Genomic DNA, 24,300 nt, shown 5'->3' on the forward strand with positions numbered 1-24,300 from the left:
CCCCAAGTATAGGAACCAGAGCCAGTAAATACAGTTAAAGACGAAGAACATGCTCGGAAACAAGCATCTACTTAAGACATCAATCCTGCTAATACTATTTCCCTTCTCCGTGTCCGCTTTCTGGGTCAGTTTGGACCTATAAGCCATGTTCCCAGATAGACATCTCAGACACAGGGATAACCACTTGTAGTTCTCGCGTTCATTGTATCGTAAACTATACTTGAACATGTCTATGCGCTCTTTGCCCTCCTCTATCACCCCGGGAGGAAGGATACTTGGATTTTTCGGTAATAACAGCGCCTGTAAGAAGTAGCACACATATGAAAAGAACTGAGAAAACTAGATTTACTACTCACATACTGTGTGACGTATTTTGATACAAAAGTTTTGTTCATCAGTGCTATATTAAGGTATATAGTGAACGGTGTTTTTAAATTGATATGCATTAGTTACGTCAGGCATATATGCAACCTAATAACAAAGTACACATTATTCATTTTATTAGATTAATAAAACAAGCAGCTACTACTACTACTACTACTACTACTACTACTGTTTCATACTGTAATGACTAGAATTAATGGAAATAAAGCAATAGTTTTCATGTTAAACAAAAGTAGTTTATTTCAGTTCATCAAAGGACCTTAATTGTTTGAGAGTATTTACGTCGTTTACTATATTGATAGCTTTTGCTGCGCGCTTATAGAGAGGTACCTGATCTTCCTCGTCCTCTTCCTCTTTTGTATCCTTTGGTAAAGCCTTGGTGAAGTAGTTGACGAGAGCATACTCTATCATGGCAAACATTTCAAAGGCAAGACAAAAATTCAAATAGAGGTCCAAACCTGTAGCGTAGGAAATTCGAGGAAAACCTTCCCGGGCGTTCATGCCTATTCCTGCCGTTGCTAAAATTGTCATCACCCCTGTTTATAATAATAAAGGAACAACTTGATAAATAAATAAATATTCAAGGAAAGAGCTGAAATCGACACTCTGCATCTTGGCAGTACCGGGTTTAATCACTAAGTCCCTCTAGTGCTGTGCAACAAGAATTTCTGGGTCCTAAACATCAAAAACAAATTTAACCGTCAAAAATACCTGCTTAATTTTAAAAAAAAATATCATTTATCGGTTATCCTCCACAACATCAAAAACACAAGAGACACTAATACCATTTGCTGTATATACGGGTTTATGAGTTAGGTCGAAACTAAAACAACGTATATTCAGATATTTTGTCGTACAATGTATCGGCAGGGTCTATGTTGTTTGATCTATTGACTATTCCTAAAATAATTGCATAGACCCAGATCTGCTGAGGCATTCTAGCAAGACTGATTTGGCTCTATGCAGATTACATATTAACCTGACTTATATGCGAAAACATTCGGTACCTGCACAAACGGCTTGAGGTTGACAACAATCAGGAATATATTCCGAAGAACTAGTGCCTTGTTTGCATGGTTTGATTGCCACTGACTTATGTGGTAAAGTTACTTATTGCAATAATCATAAAAGAACAAATCTGAAACTTTAAGAAAGTGCATAAAAAGTTGCATTTGCTTGTTTAATAAAAACAGTACGATGTAAAATCTCCCTGCTTTCTGGGTCATGCAGACGCTTTGTGGTTACTTCCTCCACGTCAGTTTGTTTACATTAATAATACACAAACTGGAGACGGTCAACTTATGACGAAACCTTGCAGATATTATTGAACTAAGATGGGCTGATGTGCAGCAAAAGACAACAGAGGTCTATCGGTTATGACAATTATGTCATATTGTTGAGTGCTTATACATAAAACAGAAGAAAATAAATTGTGGTGTGAGACCTTCTTACCTAGAAACACTCTTCCTGGTGCTGCATCACGATGGATCCAGAACGAAACGAAGGAGAGACAAGTAATCAGGCTGCAGGGGAGGTACGTTTGCAGTAGAAAGTATCCTAGGTGGCGCTCGAAATGTATAAACACCTCCAACATTGAATACTCTTCTGAAATACAGAAAATACACAAGCTACAAAATTAGATCATTGGCTACTGTCACATTTTGTTTGAGTGTCAATGAAGTTAATGTTATTGTAACGTCAATGAAACTAATGATAGTGTGGTGTCAATGAAGCTAAGGTTATTGTAGTGTCAAGAAAACAATTTTTTTTGAATATCTGACAACTATTAGCTAAATAGGATTTCTTATATACAAGCATTTTATTGTACTTTTCGAGAAAAACAACCATTTCACAAAAGTCATCGTTCAAGACAGTTTATTAGGACTTTAGCTGATGAATTATATTTCAATCGCATGCACAATCCATGTAATATCCAAAAGTATGGTAGAGCATATCAAACTGATTTTCTCCCTTAATATACATTGCAAAATGCACCTGTGCGAAGACAACAGTCATCACGTGACCCATTCACTGTGGGGCATTTGTGCGTGTGTGAAAATGAGACGCACGTCTTTAAACAGGCACGAATAAATTAGAGGAAAATCATCAACATAAGACGAAAAGGAAATAAAGCATAAAATCTAGGACGATGAAAAGATGAAAAAATCAAGTCGAAAAGTGACGAAGAGCTGAAATTAAGAGAAAACTTATTCCTGTTAATGTGCGAGCTGGAAATCGTCTTATTAAAAAACACGCGATACCGGTACAAACAACGAGCATACTCCTACTCCATTATAACTTTATCATCTAATACACATAATATATACTAGTTCAACTAAAGACCCACGGGTAGTTTTTTTTGTGGCCCGCGCTCATATAAAATGTCAGTCTATCTAGTTATCATATTTCAGTCAAATGAAAAATATGCTATAGTTAATTCAATAAATACATTGAGGCATTCTGAAATATATTAATTACATGGTTAGTCACGAAACTTCCAAAATTAATAGTTCTGACAACTTTTATTTTATAGTTGATCACTTCTCGTAATGGACCATTAGGACACTTTGCATAACAAAAATCACGGGTGGTTCATTGATTGGCTGATTGATTGAAAGACTCATTGAATAAATGATTAAGTAAAAATTTGGGCTTTGTTTACGTTTGCTTCGCAAATGCACCTTCTATGATTAAATAAAAATGTAAATTAAAAAGAACACAGAAAAACAACAAAAAGCAAACAAATCTACATAAGAAAAAAGTAATTAATACACATGAAGTAGCTCGACATGCTGTGCACTCCTCAGTCTAAAAATAATCTGTCTATCCAGCGTGTATGTCGGTTGCTAATTTGATCTGGTATTGTAAAGCACTGTAACACAAATATGTAGTGCTGATGCGATTGGAGTAACGTCCCTTGCCTAATGATAGTTGCAAGAAATGTGAAATAACGTGCTTTGTGAATCTGTTTGACTTGAAAAAACTTAAGGTACATGGAAAATAAGGCGATACTTTCAAAAGAATATCACACTCCAGATGATTTTTATTTATCACATTATAACTATATTCATTGAAGCTTATACAATTTTAAGGAGACTTTTCTAAGAAGGGGATACACATGAGAACCATTTGGATCAACCTCGTTTCTTTCCCATGCGAGACGAAAAACGTGTTTTTGTTTTTGTTTTTTTCTCGGGGAGGGGGTGGGATGGAAAGGCTGAGGACTACTTGACTGATAAATACAATGTGAAAGGAATTCTGAAACGGAACAAATTATCACTTGAATGACACTTTATGGTATGACATAATAAGCTTTGAAATATTATTACATTTTTACCTCCCATAGTTGTATTCTTTGTGACATTTCTGCAATGTATCCCTACAAGGTCGAACTGGGCCATGCTTAGGTCATCATATCTGTCCACAGATTTGTCGTTGCCGTATTTCCAGACATAAATCACATCTTTTGTGGTATATCCACCTAAATGTTAAATGTTGTAATGAACTCATAATTCAGAACCGATTCATTCTGACCCTATGAAATGTATGGAGACGATTACGGGACATAAGTACCAAACTAATAGGTAACATTACCTTGCAGTGCAAGAAAGAATAAAGAAAACAAAAAAAAAAAAAAAAAAAAAAAAAAAAAAAAAAAATAGAGAAAGAAAGAAGAAGAAAGATATAAAGGAAGATAGACAAATTGACGTAAAGAAAGGGTGGACAAAAATACATTGATACTGATGGATATACACACAGACACGTTTAATACTGCATACTCCATTATACAACTTGGAACAAATTCTAAAAGTCTCTTTGCTTGGGTTCTGACCCTAGCTTTGCCATATTTTCCGAATGATATGGATGACTACTACAAACCATCGTAAAACTTTTCAAATCCCGAGGCAAACATTATTGTAATTTCCATATATTAGATTATAAATTCGTTCACGCACAAAACTATGGCGTAAAATTCTTAAGCACTTAAATGAAAAATGAATCGATTAAATATTTCCAATAAAATAAATGAAAATGAAGAAATCAATGCACGACGTGAGATTTTTTTTTTTAAAAAAGCTCCCTTTAGCGCCTCTTTCAACAAAAAGAAAACGAAGGCAGACATGAATATACAGAATTTAAACAGTCATGTGCAACTTTCTCAAGACCAATTGCAAATAAGCGATTTTTAAATATATCCGTATCATACAAAAGTTGCCGGATAAAACCAGGTCGATGGCCTAACCAGGCCGATGGCCTAATGCGGTCCGCGGGCCGTAGGTTGTTCATGCCTCATCTAAACAGTCATAGCTAAAATACTTAGATGTTTATTTAGTCAATTTTTAAATATGTACAGATCTTACGGTAGCAGCAGTCACGATGTTTATGAGTTCATCTGTGACTTTGAACCATTTTTGAAGTAGATCAGCAGTAGAAGATTTTGACTATTTCGTTTTATAAATGTTCAGTTAGATTTAACAATTTGACTTATGAAATTATCGATGCAAGAATGTGAACACGCTCACTATGTACATGTTTACCACAGGACATGGTCATTTAAGATAACGAACGGAGTGAAAGATAATGTCATTGGACGTTTTATCGACATTTAACGTAGCAAAGGTTCAACATCGTATGTACAAGATGCCTATTTGACAGATTATAGTATTTAGCATTAAACACAGATTGGAAATCCATGAATATAAGAATCTGGAGTGCGGGTAACGAACAAATCTTGCAATAACGTAAAACATACGGATAATATATATTTTCTGCTGTAGAATAAATACTCCTCACAGACCATGAACATACCATTTGTGTGTGTGTATATATATATATATATATATATATATATATATATATATATATATATATATATATATGGGTGTGACAATTGTTCGGTAAAAATAGTCATAAAGCAATTTGAAAAACCGTTTCAAAATGACATATCTGTAAATGTTTAAGAAATAATTGAATAAACTAAGATGAAACTGGTCACGAGAACTGAAATAGAATGACAAAGACTTACTGAGAATTAAATAATAGTTTAATACGGGGACGTAATGGCTATAACACTAAAGGCTGCCACTAGGTTGAAATAAAATATTTGTAATATTTATGACGAATGTTAAATTCAACATAGATAAAACGATAAAAAAATAATCTGTAAAACAGATATACAGGCATATATATATATATATATATATATATATATATATATATATATATATATATATATGCTTGAATTTTTTCTGCATACAACAGACAAGTTATAAGAACACAAAAAAATATATTACAATGAAGATAATACAATAGATATATACCTGAAGAAAGCTTAATTTTGAATTCAAAATAGAATTATCAACACCAATAAAAACTATCTATATGTTATTTATCATGACTTGGAAGGTATCATTCAACCTATGAAAGCAAAATTGATACGCAACTCAATTCATTATCCTGGACCATCAAAACAGCCGAAAACATTCAAGCAGTATTATCTTTGTATGTTAAATAAATACCCAAAATGCACCAACCAATAGTTAACAGAGGAACAGACTGTATCCAACTATTTGACAAATAAAAACCCCCAGACAAAATGGAGAATTTAGGGCCACAAACATATATGTCCATAGAGGGAGCTGAAAAACATCTTAGTTCAGCAAATGTTTGCAATATGCCAGAGAATGAGATAGTTGAGGAAATGAATAGACCATGGCCTTATAATAGATACGTATTAAGGTCCAGCACATACCGAACTTACTTTGAATTACAAATATCCCAAACATTTTACATTGTCATTCATAACTTGTCCGGATATGAAAGTCAACTGGTCAGCAAGACACTGGTTAATATAAAAGCAAGATCAGGACGTAACAATTTCAATGTAAAGAAATACATTTATTTCAGCGAGGATGTTATAGTCCATAGGGTCATTAAAGAAGGATAAGAAATCACGATTAAAAAGACATATCAGCCTCGAAGATAGCTTTAGATTCATGAATCATTCATAAGAAAAGTTGGATAAATGATAAAATACTTTAACAAATTTAACAATTTTCAAACATGCATCATACATATTTAAAGAAAGAAAATTATCCGTATTATGGCATGGATGGTTTTGAAATATCCAATGCAACCAAAGATAAAGTTTGTTCACCAGTTCACGGTTCGAACATATGAGACTTTTGGTCGTGAAAAGAAAATCCATTGAAAATATGATATAGTTTTGAAGAAAAAGACAAACTAGCTGCTTATTGTTATCGAGCTCAGGGATTGCATGTAATGTAAATGTAAAGATATCAGTTGTTAAATTAGAGCTGTTAACAGACCATAGCGCATTAATGCTGACTGAGGTAGAATTAACAGTGGAACAAGCAATAGAATGTATGGTGGAACAGTAAGTAGAATTGATAGTGGAACAAGTGGTAAAACCGAGCATGGAACAGGAGGTAGAATTTACATTAGAACAAGCATTAGAATTGATAGTGGAACAAACAGTAGAATTGATTGTGGAACAAACAGTAGAATTGATTGTGGAACAAACAGTAGAATTGATAGTGGAACAAACAGTAGAATTGATAGTGGAACAAACAGTAGAATTGATTGTGGAACAAACAGTAGAATTGATAGTGGAACAAACAGTAGAATTGATAGTGGAACAAACAGTAGAATTGATTGTGGAACAAACAGTAGAATTGATTGTGGAACAAACAGTAGAATTGATTGTGGAACAAACAGTAGAATTGATAGTGGAACAAACAGTAGAATTGATAGTGGAACAAACAGTAGAATTGATTGTGGAACAAACAGTAGAATTGATTGTGGAACAAACAGTAGAATTGATAGTGGAACAAGTGGTAAAACCGAGCATGGAACAGGAGGTAGAATTTACAATAGAACAAACAGTAGAATTGATTGTGGAACAAACAGTAGAATTGATAGTGGAACAAACAGTAGAATTGATTGTGGAACAAACAGTAGAATTGATTGTGGAACAAACAGTAGAATTGATTGTGGAACAAACAGTAGAATTGATTGTGGAACAAACAGTAGAATTGATAGTGGAACAAACAGTAGAATTGATTGTGGAACAAACAGTAGAATTGATTGTGGAACAAACAGTAGAATTGACTGTGGAATAAGAGGTAGAATTTACAGTGGAGAAAGCAGTAGAATTTACAGTGGAAAAATCAGTGGAATCGATAGTGGATCATTGACAGCGGAGCAAGCAGTACAATATACAGTGGAACAAGCGGTAGAACTGATAGTGGAACAAGAGGTAGAATTGACAGTGGAACAAGAAGTAGAACTGAAAGTTGAAAAAGCAGTAGTGGCAACACTAGGGTTGGTGTCACCCGGTGCGGTAACTCATGGTGTCACCCCATGGACCTCCTTCCTGCATAAAAATTCAAAAATGTTATAGACAGTCATGTGCGGTAACTCATGGTGTCACCCCCATGGATCCATTCCTTTACAAAAATTACAAACATTTACAGACAGTCATGTGCGGTAACTCATTGTGTTACCCCCATTGACCTACTTTCTGCAAAAAAATTCATTTTTTTTATAGACAGTCAGTTTGGTGTCACCCCCTCTGATGATGACAGCCCCCCCCCCCCATTGGCGCCACTACCAAGCAGTATAATTTACAGTGGGACAAGCAATAGTACTGATAGTGGAACTGGAAGTAGAATTGACAGTGGAACCTGCAGTGGAGCTGACAGAGGAACAGGAGATAGAATTGACAGTGGAACAAACAGTAGATTTCACAGTAGAAAAAGAGGGAGAATTGACAGTGGAACACGAAGCATAATTGACAGTGGAACAAGCGATAGAATTGACGGTGAAACAAGAAGTAGAACCGACAATGGAACACGAATCAGAATTGACAGTGGAACTAGAGATAGAATTGACAGTGCAACACGAGATAGAATTGACAGTCAAACAAGATAGAAGTGACAGTCAAACAAGAAGTAGAACCGACAATGGAACACGAATCAGAACTGACAGTGGAACTAGAGATAGAATTGACAGTGCAACACGAGATAGAATTGACAGTGGAACAAGAAGTGGAATTGACATTTAAACAATAAGTGGAATTGACAGTGGAACAAGAGATATGATTGATAGTGAAACAATAAGTGGAATTGACAGTGGAACAAGAGAAAGAATTGACAGTGGAACAAGAGATGGAATTGACATCGAAACAAGAGATATAACTGAGAGTGAAACAAGAAGCAGAATTAGCATGATACTACACGGACATGTTTAATTAACTGATAAATATTTACTTATTTAGAACCATAGCTTGACGACACGTTATAGTAATACAGGCTATTAGTGCCAACTAAAAGTTAGGTTCTTTCAGTAAGATAAAATATTAACACGAAAAACTATAGCAAAATATACCCTTCCAAATAAAAGTAAACATATTGTCAAAGAAAAAGATTAAAAAAGGCAGAGATGTTACAATGCCTTGATAGTTACATGAAATGGAAGATAAAGGTAAAAATGCCTATCAGAATCAAATCTATCAAACTTTAAAGTTACCTTATTTAATATGCATGCGTGGTAAACATTAGTTCTAAGTGCTTTTCACTATGGAAGAGTTATAAATTCATAGTGTCACGAAGGAGCAATGTTCGTCACATTCAGTCTGATTCAAATGATATTCTCAAGATCGCCTGTCTAAGAACGCATGATAATATTTACATGGCAATAATTACATTAACAAAAGATGATAGGCTTATGTGTAGAGGACACAATATACTAGTGATATGGAAAAATGGGAACCAGCCTGGAAATGGGTGAACAAAAAATAGAGTATATATGGGTTTGGTTGACCAGGATTGGTTAATAATGTAAGTTATGTTTTAGGGAAAAAGAATCTTTTTAGAACTTGTCCTAGTTGTAAGTGGGAAAAAATAGAGACATTGTTTTATTGTTGGAATTTCAGTCCTTTAACAGTCTTGAGTTTCGAACACTCATTGCTAAAACTAGCACCTGACTCTTTGGTGCGGAATTGAATGCACATGTTTCAAACACATGCAGGTCCAGAAAATGCCGCGGCTTATATCCTTTCCTCTACACAGAAGCTGACATCCAGGTTTCATCTATACTGATAAATATAGGTTTGATCATGAACACTAAATTTTTTTAAAGTTTTGAATTTTTAATATCATGGTGTTTGCATAGGTTTTAGTATGGGAACTGAATTAGTACCGTGAGTCCTAGAAGGGTCTTATTCCATTGAGATCTTGTAGAACTGAAATTACTTGATAGATGGAGGCAGACTATAAATAGCAGCAACCATAGATTGACCTCATGTTATGGACACAATTCAGTAAAACCTCATTATCTGAGTTCTGCTTATCTGACAGATCGCTATAACTGAGAATGATTTCTTACAAGTCTGTCATAAACTGAAGCCTTTTATTCAACTTCTCCTTTATTGGACACATTTAGTGGCAAAAATATGAGTCGGATAAATGAGATAGGACTATATTCTAGAGGCCATTGAACAATTTCCCCATTTTATCAAAATTAACTACTGATATCCCTTAAATTTTTATGTGATTATTGCGAAAATTGTCTATGAATTTTTAACGTTTTGATTCCTGCACAAAGTCATATAGTTTATATATGGTAATTACTACGATCATTTTGATCACAACATACAATTTCAAGTCTGTTGTACAATAGAAACTAAAAAAATTATCTTGATAAATGCCACAAAAAACTGAAATGTTTAAATGCTTCTAAATATAAACTAGTTAGAAAAAAAATTAAATGGATTTAAAAGTTAAAATTATTATATAAGAGAGAGAGAGAGAGCGAGAGCGAGAGAGAGAGAGAGAGAAATATTTATAGTCTATACTAAATTCTGATGAAATTGAGGTCGGCAAGTTAACTACCCTTTGTTTGGTCTCCTACTTACAGCTTCCGATGGTAAGTGGGCAGATCGGTTTGTCCATTGGGTACATACTGAGTTTCATTGGACAGGAAGCCCTGATAGTCACCCTGGCAAACAAAATCTCGATAATTAGTGCCAACATATAAATTAATAAAAACTGAAGTGATTACAGTAAATGTCAATTAAACTTTATTCATTATACTAAAATATGCCACATTCTTGTATCCCGCAGTTTTAAGAAGAGCACGAATATTGTTACACAGTCCATCTTCACGCATGCAATGTCCTTGAACTCTTCCCACACCGTTAAATTAGCCATATGAAACTTAAGTTAGCGATAATCATATGGATGCATATTGTGCCAACACTTTTGGAACTTTCATGACACCCCTGGGGGTGGGACAAAAAGGACATGTATTTGTTTTTACAAATAACTCCAGAGTTATATGTTTGATATGCCTGACAACTTGCAGTTGTGATCAATGACCAAGTCGTTAAGAATTATGACCCTGGGCTATAACATAGACATTCCAACCCCAAAACTATATTTGCACTTACAGGACATAAGCAACTGGTGTATATATTTAACGGACATCGACACTTGGGTTTATCCCTGTACCTCGGGAAATGAGTCCTTGAGTCATAACTTGGGAATTATTGAGATCCTTGTCATATCCCCATTATATACTTAATGGGCAGAATATGCAACCGAATCTGACCCCATGGTCCAAGCCTATCAACAAAAACTTTGCCCTTGGGTCATTGGTTTATAAATTATCACGATCTCCACTTTTTTAACCATATACTTATAGGAAATGAACAGATTAATGCGCATATTCAACCGATATTTGTCCACGGGACGATCACAACCTTGAAGAATATACCCAGAAGGTCCATTCTTCTGGGCATAGGTCGCAAAAAGGGAGCGTGGAAAAAGTGTTATACATGTGTAACACTATATATAACAATATATAATCAATAAAGCCCTACCATCTGAATACGGCTATCCCGATTTTCTCAATTCTTGCAACAGACTGAATTTTTACCTGGAAGTATTTTCATTTCTGTCTTTACAAGATGCATGTCTATGCATTCCGTGTGTGTGTGTGTGTGTGTGTGTGTGTGTGTGTGAGAGAGAGAGAGAGAGAGAGAGAGAGAGATTTCTGTTCTCACAGCTCCGGTGGGATTTAATGTGTCAAAAGTCAAACGATTTGAAGGTGTTTTCTGAAACAAAACTGTAAACAGATCACGAAAATAAAAGTCTTACTATTTTCTGTCTAAATGAGTTTCAAAAATTGTGTTGTTTAACAGATTTAACATAAAACTCAAGTCTGAAAAATGGGAATAGGGGTAGTGTTTGAAAGCCATGCTACACTGTAAAACTTCTTCTGTAGAATGACTGGTCATTTCATGAGCTCCTGACGTATTTAAAAACAATTTTGAAAATCAGATGAAGGTTAGAATGGACAAGAAGTCAAAGTTTAACCTAATTCCACTGAAAAACGACGACAACAAAGAGGAATAAATACAGTTCAAATATCTTTTCTCATACATCAACTTTCGACTTTTAGTTTGAGTAACTCTTTTGTATAATTAAGGTTAGGCACACAACTTTAGAGTTTTATTTGGAATACAGCTATTTTATTATCTTCTGTTTCCTAATTAAGGCTAGATTACACGATGTCCTCTCGTCAAGATACGTATGCATATTACACGATTTCCTCTCGTCAAGATACGTATGTATATTACACGATGTCCTCTCGTCAAGATACGTATGCATATTACACGATTTCCTCTAGTCAAGATGCGTATGCATATTACACGATGTCCTCTCGTCAAGATACGTATGCATATTACACGATTTCCTCTCGTCATGATGCGTATGCATATTACACGATGTCCTCTCGTCAAGATACGTATGTATATTACACGATGTCCCTTAGTCAAGATACGTTATGTATATTACTCGATGTTCTTTTGTCAAGATACGTATTTATATTACACGATGTCCACTAGTCAAGATACTTATGTATATTGCACGATGTCCTCTAGGGAACATGCGTATGCATATTACACGATGTCCTCTCGTCAAGATGAGTATGTATATTACACGATGTCCTCTCGTCATGATGCGTATGCATATTGCACGATGTCATCCCGTCAAGATACCTATGTATATTACACAATGTCCTTTAGTCAAGATACGTTATGTATATTACACCATGTTCTCTTGTCAAGATACGTATTTATATTACACGATGTTCTCTAGTCAAGATACGTATGTATATTAAACGATGTCCTCTAGTCAAGATACGGACGTATATTACGCGATGTCCTCTAGTCTTGATACGTAATTATATTACATGATGTCCTCTCGTCAAGATACGTATGTATATTACACGATTTCTTCTCGTCAAGATGCGTATGCATATTACACGACGTCCTCTCGTCAAGATACGTATGCATATTACACGATGTCCTCTCGTCAAGATACGTATGCATATTACACGATGTCTTCTCGTCAAGATGCGTATGCATATTACACGATTTCCTCTCGTCAAGATGCGTATACATATTGCACGATGTCCTCTCGTCAAGATACGTATGTATATTACACGATGTCCTCTCGTCAAGATGCGTATGCATATTACACGATGTCCTCTCGTCAAGATGTGTATGCATATTACACGATTTCCTCTCGTCAAGATACGTATGTATATTACACGATGTCCCTTAGTCAAGATACGTTATGTATATTACACGATGTCCTCTCGTCAAGATACGTATGCATATTACACGATTTCCTCTCGTCAAGATACGTTATGTATATTAAACGATGTCCTCTCATCAAAATGAGTATGCATATTACACGATGTCCTCTCTTCAAAAACACAAACAATTAAATAAACAAATTATAAATCTTGCTAGTGCAATACATTAACCAGATGAGATCATATGCGCGACATGCACGACTGAAAAGAAGATGCAACTGCATTAGATGGCTGTCATTCGTCCATTAATCTTCCGTCTTTCCTTGTGCACCTGTCATAGTGTTTTGACAGAATTTTGCGTATTTATAGAGAAATTCCTGAACTCTTTGCTTTTTTCAGTTCCTGTATTAATACAGATGAACGGTTGTCATGTTTGTTGAGAAAGTCCTTTACTCTTTACTTTTTTAGTTCCTGCATGAAATCCGATGAAGGATTGTCAAGATCCTGAGTCAAACGAGCGGTCCTGGTTATGGCGTATATCTGAACTCTAGCTTTGCTGCTTTCTCAGTATTGGTTCTGTCACCAGGCTCTCCCCTACCTAAGCCAAGTGTATACACAGTGACTAGTGTTTCATAAGGTATAAAAGTTAGCTGCTAAATACTACCCCTACCCTCATCTCATAAAGTATAAAGGTAGGCTGCTAAAAGCTACTCCTGCCCTCATTTCATAAAATATAAAGGTAAGCCGCTAAAAACTACCCCAACCCTCATTAAAAAAAATATCAAGGTAGGCTGCTAAAAACTACCCCTACTCTCATTTCATAAAGTATCAAGGTAGGCTGCTAAAATGTACCTCTATCCTCGTTTCATAAAGTATCAAGGTAGGCTGTTAAAAACTTCCCCTACCCTCATTTCATAAAGTATCAAGGTAGACCGCTAAAAACTACCCCTACCTTCATTTCATAAAGTATCAAGGTAGGCCGCTAAAAACTACCCCTACCTTCGTTTCATAAAGTATCGAGGTAGACAGCTAAAAAATACCCCTACCCTCTATTCATAAAGCATCAAGGTAGGCTGCTAAAAACTACCCCTACTCTCTATTCATAAAGTATCAAGGTAGACAGCTAAAAGGTACCCATACCCTCATTTCATAAAGCATCAACGTAGGCCACTAAAAACTAACCCTACCCTCATTTCATAAAGTATCCAGGTAGGCCGCTAAAAACTACCCATACCCTCATTTTTTGAGACTTGTGTTGTTCTGGATCATGTAATTTGTTAGACAGAAAATAGCATGATGTTTACGTTTGAAATCCAGGTAAAATGTTCTTTCAGAAATATCTTCAAACGTTTTGTTTACAGACACAACAACTGATCCCTCCGAATTACGGGACTGTACCTTCTTGAGAGGTAAACACGTCCATCTTCGCGTATTCTCACGAATAGATTGGGTACCGTGATGTTGTGCTGGTACGATTTTCGACCGTTGATAAAGTATGTGTTTGGTTTCCAAATGTGGTACAGGAAGAGATTGTTGAGTGTTATCTCATCTATGTCACGAATCTTGAATTTAAGACGCTCATCATACCATCTCTGACGGAAATAACACTGGAAAGAGTACTCCTGTAAAACAAAAATCAACGTTGATACATTAAAAAGTGTATATATATATATATATATATATATATATATATATATATATATATATATATATATATATATATATATATATATATAAAGTAAGACCGAAAGAACACTTTGCAAAGCAGTAAAGCTCTGATCGTCACTTATTTCTATTCATTAATTGCCTAACCACTGACCTTTTGAAGCATCATATGACGATTCTTAGCATGTGACATGACGCGTGATCATAAATCAATTTTAGGTCGAAGTAATGATCCTCGGTACACTAAAATCTTTTCAAACCGAACAATTAGTTTTCTGAAGATGGATTTCTATCTTGAGACATTTTAATCAAACGATGAGCTTTAAACGACCCTCATCAAAACGTCATGTCTAACGTACAGATCTCCCTAACTATTAAAAGACTACGTTCTCTTTCTAAAAACAAATACTGGTAGTATCTCTGAACGGCAGATTTTTCCGTTTCCCCAAACTAACATTTTATGTTTAAAGTTTTCGTGAACCTCTAGCACTATTATTAGCGCGCGCCAGAAACCCTTAGTTAGTAGATACGTCAAACTGAACTGTCCTGCAAATAAAAATTCCAAGTAATCGCTGATGAACCCTATCGATACATCGCTTTTTAAGTTAATTCTTAGCAATCATCTTCAAATTTCGATCAGTTATAAGCGTGCAAAAAGAAAAATATATTTAATTTGGATTTTGTAAAGGAAATTGTACGTATTTTTCAGTATCCATCCACCATTACTAATTTCAATTTATTGATCATAGCCCTCAACAGATAAAGTACACGTGCAAATGATAAGATGTATATAAATGGCAACAGGTTAGAAGTATATACATGACAACCGAAAAGACATATATATATATATATATATATATATATATATATATATATATATATATATATATATATATATATATAATGAATATGACAACCGATTAGCATTATAATATGCAATCGTTAACAATTACATGTTTTAATAATAATAATAATAATAATAATAATAATGAGGGCTTTGTATAGCGCCTAATCTTTAGAAGCTCTAAGCGTTTTACAACATTAGACAACACCTGTAAGAAAAAAAGACATATAATGATATGATTCCAAAAACAAACACCATGAAATTAGAAAACATAACAAAAATGCTGAGAACATTTAAGGTAGGAAACATTATTACGTCTTTAAGTTTGTTCTTGCAGTCGAAATAAGTGAGTTTTGAGAGCACTCTTGAATGGGATCACCGTGTCTTTGTGTCTAATTTCAGTGGGCAATCCATTCCACGTTGCTCGGCACTGGTATGCAAAATAACGCTGTCTATATGACTTTGTTTTCATAGTGGGGATACTGAGTATACGGTTGTCAGAAGAGGAGCGTAAGTATCTTGCTGGTGTGTACACATGGGTGAGGTCAGATAGGTATGTTGGACTAGAGTCCGACAGTGAAATGTAACACAGAGAACAAATTTTGTGTTTGATTCTGGATCGAATGGATAGCCAGTGTAGGGTACAGAGCAGCGTGGAGGTGTGCTCTGATCGTGGTACTCTAAGTATGATCCTAGCAGTTGTGTTTTGAACATTTTGAAGTTTCTGGAGCAGATATTGAGATGAACCAGTCAGAATTGAGTTACAATAGTCCAGTCTTGAAAGTATTAATGAACACACAAGTGTTTTAGTGGCATCAACTGAAAGGTATTTGCGAACTGAGCTGATGCGTCTCAGCTCAAAATATGCAGCCTTGCATATGTTCATGACATGTTGGTGCAATGTGAGTGTACTGTCCAGAGTAACACCTAGGTTTCGTACTGATTATGTGAATTTAATGTTGGTGGTGCTGATATTTATTGTTTGAGGTAAAGGATGTGAGTGAGAAAGTCTTTGTGTTGTGATCAGAATGGCCTCAGTTTTATCATCATTCATCTACAGCTTGTTACATGTCATCCATGATTTCACATCAGAAATGCACCTCTCTACATCTTGGATGGTAGCATCAACTTCATTTGGGTGGCTAGATTTGTATATTTGGGTGTCATCAGCGTACAATTGGTGAGACACTGGATGATGATCTATAATACTTGAGAGCGACTGAGTGTACAGAATGAAGACAACAGGTCCAAGAACAGACCCCTGTGGAACACCACAACATAGATCAACTGGGCTGGAGTGTATTCCATTTGCAGATACAATTTGTGTCCTGTTGACCAAGTAGGACTAGAACCACAGTAAGGCTGTATCATGAATGCCAAATACATGCTGGATACGGTGAAGTAATATATCATGGTTTATTGTGTCAACTGCTGCAGACAAATCAAGGAGTGTGAGGACTGTAGTCTTTCCGCTATCCAAAGCAGAGAGAATGTCATTAACTACTTTTAGAAGAGTAGTTTCAGTACTGTGGCAAGGGCGATATGCAGATTGTACATTGCTAAAAAGACTGTTTGAACTCAGATGAGATACAAGCTGGGATAGAACAACCTTTTCTAAGATTTTTGATAAGAATGGGAGATTAGAACCTGGGCGGTAGTTCTTTAAATCGTTATGGTCTAGTGTTGGTTTCTTCAGCAGAGGCTTTACAATGGCAGTTTTGAAAAATGATAGGAATTCCCCGGACGAGAGAGAGGTATTAATAACATCAGTTAGTGAAGGCAATACTGGATCTAAGCACTCAAGCAGCAGTGATGTTGGAATTGGATCAAGTTCACATGACTTTGGTGCACTCTTCATCAGGATTGTACGTACGAAATACATAGAGACAGGTTCAAATGCTGCTAATGGTTGCCGCTCAAATTCTGTATCCCAACTGTATGGTAACGACGAGTCAGTTGAAATTGTGGTGTCAAGCTTATCTCTAATGGTTTGTACTTTGTCACGGAAGAAATTTGCAAATATGTCCGGAAGGTCGACTGGAGAAAAGTTAGTTGGAAGTGGTGTAGATTTGTTCCTTGACATTAGCTTGTTAGTAATGTCGAAGAACTCTTTGCAGCTGGACCTTTCCATGATCTTAGTAGTGTAGTGGGCTGATTTCGCTGCTTGGACTATATTTGTGACATTCTTTTTAGCGGCTTCATAGATTTACTTATGAATAGTGAGTCTGGTGGAAAGCCAAAGCCTCGCAGCTTTACGGCGGTCTCTTTTAGCAGTGCGAAACTGGTCCCTAACACTGCTATACCATGGAGAACGCTTTTGAATTGATACGCTGCACTTGGTAGCTGGGGCAGGTTTGTCGAGCAATGAACGCAGGAAGTTATAGAGTTGTTCTGCGGTAGGAGGTAAGCAAGTTGTTGGGTTTGCTTGGATGTCGTGCATTAGTTTGGTTCTATTTATCGTACGGAGGTTTCTCTTAGTAGCAGATAAAGGCGGAGGGTTAGGGACTAATATGTCAAGATGTCATATAATGCAGAGGTAATCTGATGCAAGGCCATGGGATACCAGGAAGGACCGTAGAATATTATCATCCGGTCTATGAAGAATCCAGTCTAAAATGTGACAATGCTAATGGGTGGGTTGGTTAACTGACTGAGGCTGAAAACATTAATGGAATCTATGAGTTTTGATTGGGTTTCCGGGACAGTCAAAGTGAAAGTTGAAAGCTCCAAGAATGCCACCTATCGAATTTCCATACTCCAGGAGATTTGGAAACTGTTCCAAAAAGAGAGATTCAGCCAGCTCGTTTTTTCTACTAGCAGGAGGGCGGTATAGGCAAACAAAAATGGACTGACCTTCGTTCCAATGTGAGTGTGGTTTGCACTAGTTCAAACGATATGTGGTCGAAATTGAATGTTGTGGTGTGGTTAAGACGTTTGATCATGGAGTTCTTTGTGATGACAGCAATTTCACCTCCGCGAGAGTTACGGGGGAACGACTTGATGGAGTAACCAGTGTGTGTGAGATCTGCACACTTGGGCTCATCGCCTGACGTTTTTAGCCATGTCAGGAAAAAGACGTCACTATTCTGGTCGTTGATAAAATTAACTATTTCTGTGCGCTTTTCCGGTGGTCATACTGACTGGGCGTTGAATAATGCAATACGCAGAGGTAACTCTTGGATAGTTGACACAAAAGTTGACGATTTAATAGGGATTTGAATTAGGTTATCTAAATTAACTGTCGAATTGTTTTAAAATTGTTGAGCCGAAATAAGGGAGATAACTGGAATTCTTCTTCCTGTTCTACGACGGCCAGCTTTGAAACAACGTTTCTTTTTTCGCTTCTGTTTACATTTAGGTAATGATGAATGTAGTCCCAGTTCGTTTTGTCTGCAACACAATGTAGTGTGGAGAGCCAAGGAGTGATCATTTAAAGCAATTAATGAGGGTCCATCATAGCATAAACGGGTTGACTGGTGAGTATCACGTGATGACGGTTTGTTCAAAAGCAGCGGAGCAAGACAGCTGAGAAAAAGTCTAATTGTTCTCATTTCCAAAACAAGGAGATGAAGAAACACATAGGAATTGAACAGCCAATACATAATGTACACAATAACGTAGATGAAGACAGGCAACAAGCACAAATATCATGAAAACGGCACTAAAAAAAAAACGGAACAGCTGTATCAAGCCGATTAAGCGATAGCGGCCATCTTGTTTAATGGTACAAAGTAAGAACACAATAGTTTGAAGAAATTATCATTTTGAAGTAAGTTCAAGGTAGGTTTTGCAATAAGTGAGGTCAAACGTCAAAAGTGCACTCAAAAAGAAAAACACAATATACTTTTGATAAAAACATCCCTCCTTATATTCTATGACAAATAAAGTCCAAAAATTGTCATACCATGTTTGTATCAGAAATAGGGCCAAAACTTCGAATCAGCATGTCGGCTTCGATCAACAACGGGGCACCTGCCAATGAAAGTTGATATACGGTTAAGTTGAGTGATCCGACTGCGTGAAGTATGACATTTTTAGGCAACCAGGTAATCGTTCACAGCCGACTGGGCAAGATGACATTTAAGATGACATTTAAGTAGTTGACGCTTGACGTTGCATCCGTTCAGTCATGTTTTACCACTATAATGCAAACATATTTGTACTTTGGTATATTTATCTTTCAAAGCGAGTTTAATCGTCTGATCTTAATGGTTCTAGGCTTTTATTTAATAGTAAAACAATTTTATTATGTTCTTCAGAAACTTTTATATCGTCAGATTGTAAAGAATGTTTCATATGGCAGATTGAGAATGCGTAGCTCACAGAGGATAGCGTGAAATTTGTTATTTACGTGTAGGGGTGGGTGGGGTATATAACAAATTATAAATTATAAATTACAAAACGTCACTGAAACTATGCAAAAGGTACTGTTCAACATTTAGTTAAATTGTTGAGTGATGAAATTAGCCAATACTAGCAAGTGATGCAAAGGAAACTGGACTTTTGACGTTTTCTAATACAGCACTTTCCTGGCATCTACCATATATTTCCTTATTTAGTCCTGCGGAATGAGTAAAGTCAGTTACTTTCAACTTTTTCATACCCAAGTGCTAACATTTTCTTTGGGCTACCATTTTATTAGACACTTATATTTTATTCTTCCGCCACTTTATGGTATTCCAAAAAGACTTGTTGATGAAATATAAAGACTTTTGTTTATTTGAGATTGTTCATCATCTTTGTTAACTCTATCACAGTTGTATCTGTACCAAGTTTTATCATTGCTTGCCCTTGTACAACATAGCCGTTATTAAAAACAGGCTTTTCATGTGTCTTATCAAATTCGTCTCAGCCACTTTTTCGACTCAAATGGATTAAAATAAACTAACAAGAATTAGATGTCACAAATGGTGAAAATAGAAATGGCTTTATTTTCCATGGAAACTGAAAAATAAGCAAGAACAGCAAAAGGAAACCTACAGAGACTTACGTTGACAACGTTCACTGAAATGGTTCTGGACCTATAAACATTAGACGGTAAAGAAAGTAAGAACACCTAGGAAACCTTTTTCAAGGCAAGATCTGCTAAAGTATCTAAATCATCACATGTTATCATTGCAGAATTACTACCTTAGTTGCTTTACTTGATTTTTTTTATTACCGCTCCGGTGACCTAAATGGTTAGAGCACCTGTTCGAACTCTGGCCGAGTCCTACCAAAGACTTACAAAAATGGTACTATCAGCTGCCAAAATCGATACTTGTATCAGACAGTCAGATGAAGTCTAATATCTTTGAGTTAGGGGACCGCTCCGGTGGCCTAGTGGTTAGAGCGTGGGTTCGAACCCCGGCCGAGTCATACCAAAGACATACAAAAATGGTACTAACAGCTGCCTCGCTTGGCGCTAACCATTAAGAGATTAGTGTTACGACTGGTCGGCCTGTGACTGGGTGAGATATGATGCCACATGTCTGCGGTATGATACCCCAGTGCTAGACATCGCTAGCAACTGCCTCACTGCATAGCGATATGGCTGGAAAATTGTTAAAGCTACATTCAAAATCCAAATCACACACATTCTGATTTTTTTAAAGTCAATATGGGATACTTCTATCAGCACAAAGTGCTAGCTTCATGATATTCAACCACATCAAATATAAATAATAACAGAGAAAATCAAAGACACATAAAATAATGATAAATAAGTATGTTCTGGGTGCTTAGTAATCGATGTATTACTATTGTTATTACTGGTGTGTAAGTCTGGAAAGTATTTAAATATTTAAAGGAAAAAAGAGAAGATGCATAAGACTACGTCATCAAAAATCTCCCCGTCAATAAAGGTTTGCATGTTTTAAAGCTTCAATATTTCTTCTGTGTTCTGGTATTTATTAGCCTTTTTCTTATTTTTTTCCCATGGCTTTGATTTATAGTGCGTTCATCTAGTCAATACTTTATATTATGCCGTTAATTGGTCAGAAAAGTCCAAACAGATCAAAGAAATTATATGATTTGTATCTAAATTATCGTCGCTAATACCTTGGGGTTTGTTAATTTCAACCATCTACACATGAAAGCATGAAATGCTAAGTATTCTTAAAGTTGTATCGGATGTTAGATATTGTTTGAAAGTCATTTGTTGTTGTTTTGGGGTTGACACCATTTCTCAGCGAGAGATAGACCGTACATGGCGGGCCAGTAAGAAAAATCCGAGGAAAACACCGGTAAAAACGAACGACCCACGGGAAACTACTGGCAACTTTCTCACATACCTACATTGGTCAAGACCGAGTCTCGAACCTACGCGGACAGACGTGAGATGACAGTGATCGGTCAAGACCGTTCGGCAACAACTGGCCCCTTGAATGACCATTACGGACTTTTTCTTGAATCGTAAATTATCTAGAATAGTTCTTTTTACATTATCGTGCTCTGTCTTCTTTTCCCAAATAATTGTTGTCATCTTTATTTTCGGACCTCCATTTATATTAGGAATCATTATAATTTTCTCTGACTTATTTTATCATTTTAGCATTTTCCGTAAAGAACCCTTTGTTTTCTTGAGGTTTCCTGAAGGTTTTATTTGTACAAAGCTTACGGTAAATATACAATTTTCAGCTCATTTGAGACATCTCATAGTCTCCATTATCAAGGCTGTTTAATGAGATTTTCAATAAAGTGTATTTTATTCAAGTTTTCCCCATATCTTTCTTTGTAGTCAAAACAACCTTATGAGCCGTAATATTGCGAAGCTCATGGTGGTACGATCTTTTCTAACCCATTCGTAATAATTACGTTTGGTTGAAAAGACAATGCTTTGTACATATTACATTTAAGATCGTTTCTATCGCACACTATGTATCCTGTTATGGACCTGTTCTCGTCATGAGAGGTCCTAAATTAAGAGAGTTCACTTCTAATATAAAACAATCCTTGTATAGGAACAACACATGGTTCATCTTTAAAAAGGCTGTAAATTTTCTAATTTACTGGGTATATTATTTTTCTTGTAATAACTTGTGTCTTAAAAACTGGATGTTATCTTTCGGCAAAGTAAACGTCGTCTGTCTCTACATGAATATGAGGAATGTGTTTTTATTGTTGTATTATATTGCATTTTATTGTAGGATATCAACCACTTAGAAAACTCTAACAATATAACCATCCCCCTTCCCTTCAATAATTAGGCTTTGTCCATTAAATGTTCTTTAAACTTATTATTCCATATTTATGTATCTATGATTGTTCTCTTTGTAAATCATTGATCGTACTGGGCAATACTTGTTATCTATATATCGGAAAATAATGTCTGTATATTTAGAACTGGTGGGATGGGTCAATCAAAGCAACATTATAATATCGATAGGTGATTTGCTATTTCATACATTTTGTAAAATCTCTTTATAATGGTTCGACGAAAACCAGAAAAAATAGTAAACGAAAAGTACCTCTAGATTTAAGACGGCCGCTGAAAAAGCCAGCATATGGATTGCCTTTAATATATTCAAAGTTAGCAAGAACCAAATTTAGCAGAAACTAAACATGTTTTATTAGCCTGGAGAGAACGAAGAATAAATTCAATATTTTCATTGGTTCCTTGCATAAGCGAAAATCCTGCTGTTTTTTTTTTTTAAACCTTTAAACCATATCGTCAGATACTAAATGTTATCTAATGTTTTTGATATTATTCAACCATCTCAGTACAAATTAAATTAGTATTGAAAGTTATTGAACTGACAGAGAGAAAGACGGAAAATCTAAAGGTCAGGAGATGAACAATGATGCTTGATACATTCAATCCTCACCAGACATTTTGTACACTTAGTTCGTCATCTATTCAAATGAATTTCAGGCCTTCATATAATCATTATGATTCTCACTTTGAATAACGTAAAAGTAAGACAATTTTATGTTTTATCGTCCCAAATCAGTAATGTCATGATTCTAGGCTTTATTGTGCATATAGACTAATTCGTTGCGGAAGAAATTCAATATTTTTATGTTGTCGATCAAACGAAGCCAATGGTTTCAAGCATTGTCACACATATTTGTTAACACGGTTTTATAACGAAGATTTATACTCTTTCTTCAATAATTTCCTAACTATCTAGAAGATTTTCTTCAAGAGCAAGATTGATAGACTGAATTATAAGAAACTTTGATGCTTGTTCGTAAAATAGACTTAGAAATTTACAATAACAAAAGCTGTATGTTGTACTCGATTGTCTTAACATATCATGAAGTACACGATTTCGCCGTTACAAAATCAGTTTAATCAGATAATAGCAAAATACGATTCAACCGAATTATATACGATTTATTCACGACTGATTACTGAAGTTTGATAATACTTTATAATCAACTGTAAAAATTTTGACGATCAACTATAAAGAAACCATTTAACTTCTATTATTGCTTATTTCATTTACGTCTTTTGTTATTTCTTTTTTCATTTAAGTCCTCTGTTATTATTTAGTTCATTTACGTCCTTTGTTATTGCTTATTTAATTTACGTCCTCTGTTATTGCTTATTTCATTTACCTCCTCTGTTGATGCTTATTACGTCCTCTGGTCAATGACTTCGTGAGGACTACTTACAGTTCCTTAATACTTAAAGTTGTTTCCATTACTTTTAAAATGTCCTCTCTCAATTTACTTCAGCTTTGTTCCTGTATTCCAAAATTTTAACTTGGTCTAACAAAAATATTATAAATCCATGCCACAAAGTGTTCGCCAGTTGGTAGAATTATTGACAGAAATCTGTAATACTTCTCTATAACAAA

At 35.5% G+C, this 24,300-nt stretch overlaps 1 protein-coding gene across 1 annotated transcript in view; it reads right to left on the reverse strand.

Moving 5' to 3' along the window:
• Positions 1-621: 621 nt before the first annotated feature.
• Positions 622-24,300, reverse strand: part of LOC149798085 (gamma-aminobutyric acid receptor subunit alpha-6-like) — a 90,960-nt gene continuing 67,281 nt past the window's right edge. Inside the window, exons 3-8 of the mRNA XM_089960836.1 lie at positions 19,422-19,489; positions 14,407-14,630; positions 10,322-10,404; positions 3,722-3,865; positions 1,837-1,986; positions 622-920 (exon numbers count right to left, since the gene is read on the reverse strand). Of these exons, the coding sequence (XP_089816962.1) occupies positions 622-920; positions 1,837-1,986; positions 3,722-3,865; positions 10,322-10,404; positions 14,407-14,630; positions 19,422-19,489 (968 nt within the window). The remainder of the gene's footprint in view (positions 921-1,836; positions 1,987-3,721; positions 3,866-10,321; positions 10,405-14,406; positions 14,631-19,421; positions 19,490-24,300) is intronic.

The sequence above is a fragment of the Sinohyriopsis cumingii genome, chromosome 6 (assembly GCF_028554795.1).
Source record: "Sinohyriopsis cumingii isolate HCF-2022 chromosome 6, ASM2855479v2, whole genome shotgun sequence".
NCBI classification, from domain to species: Eukaryota; Metazoa; Mollusca; class Bivalvia; order Unionida; family Unionidae; genus Sinohyriopsis; species Sinohyriopsis cumingii.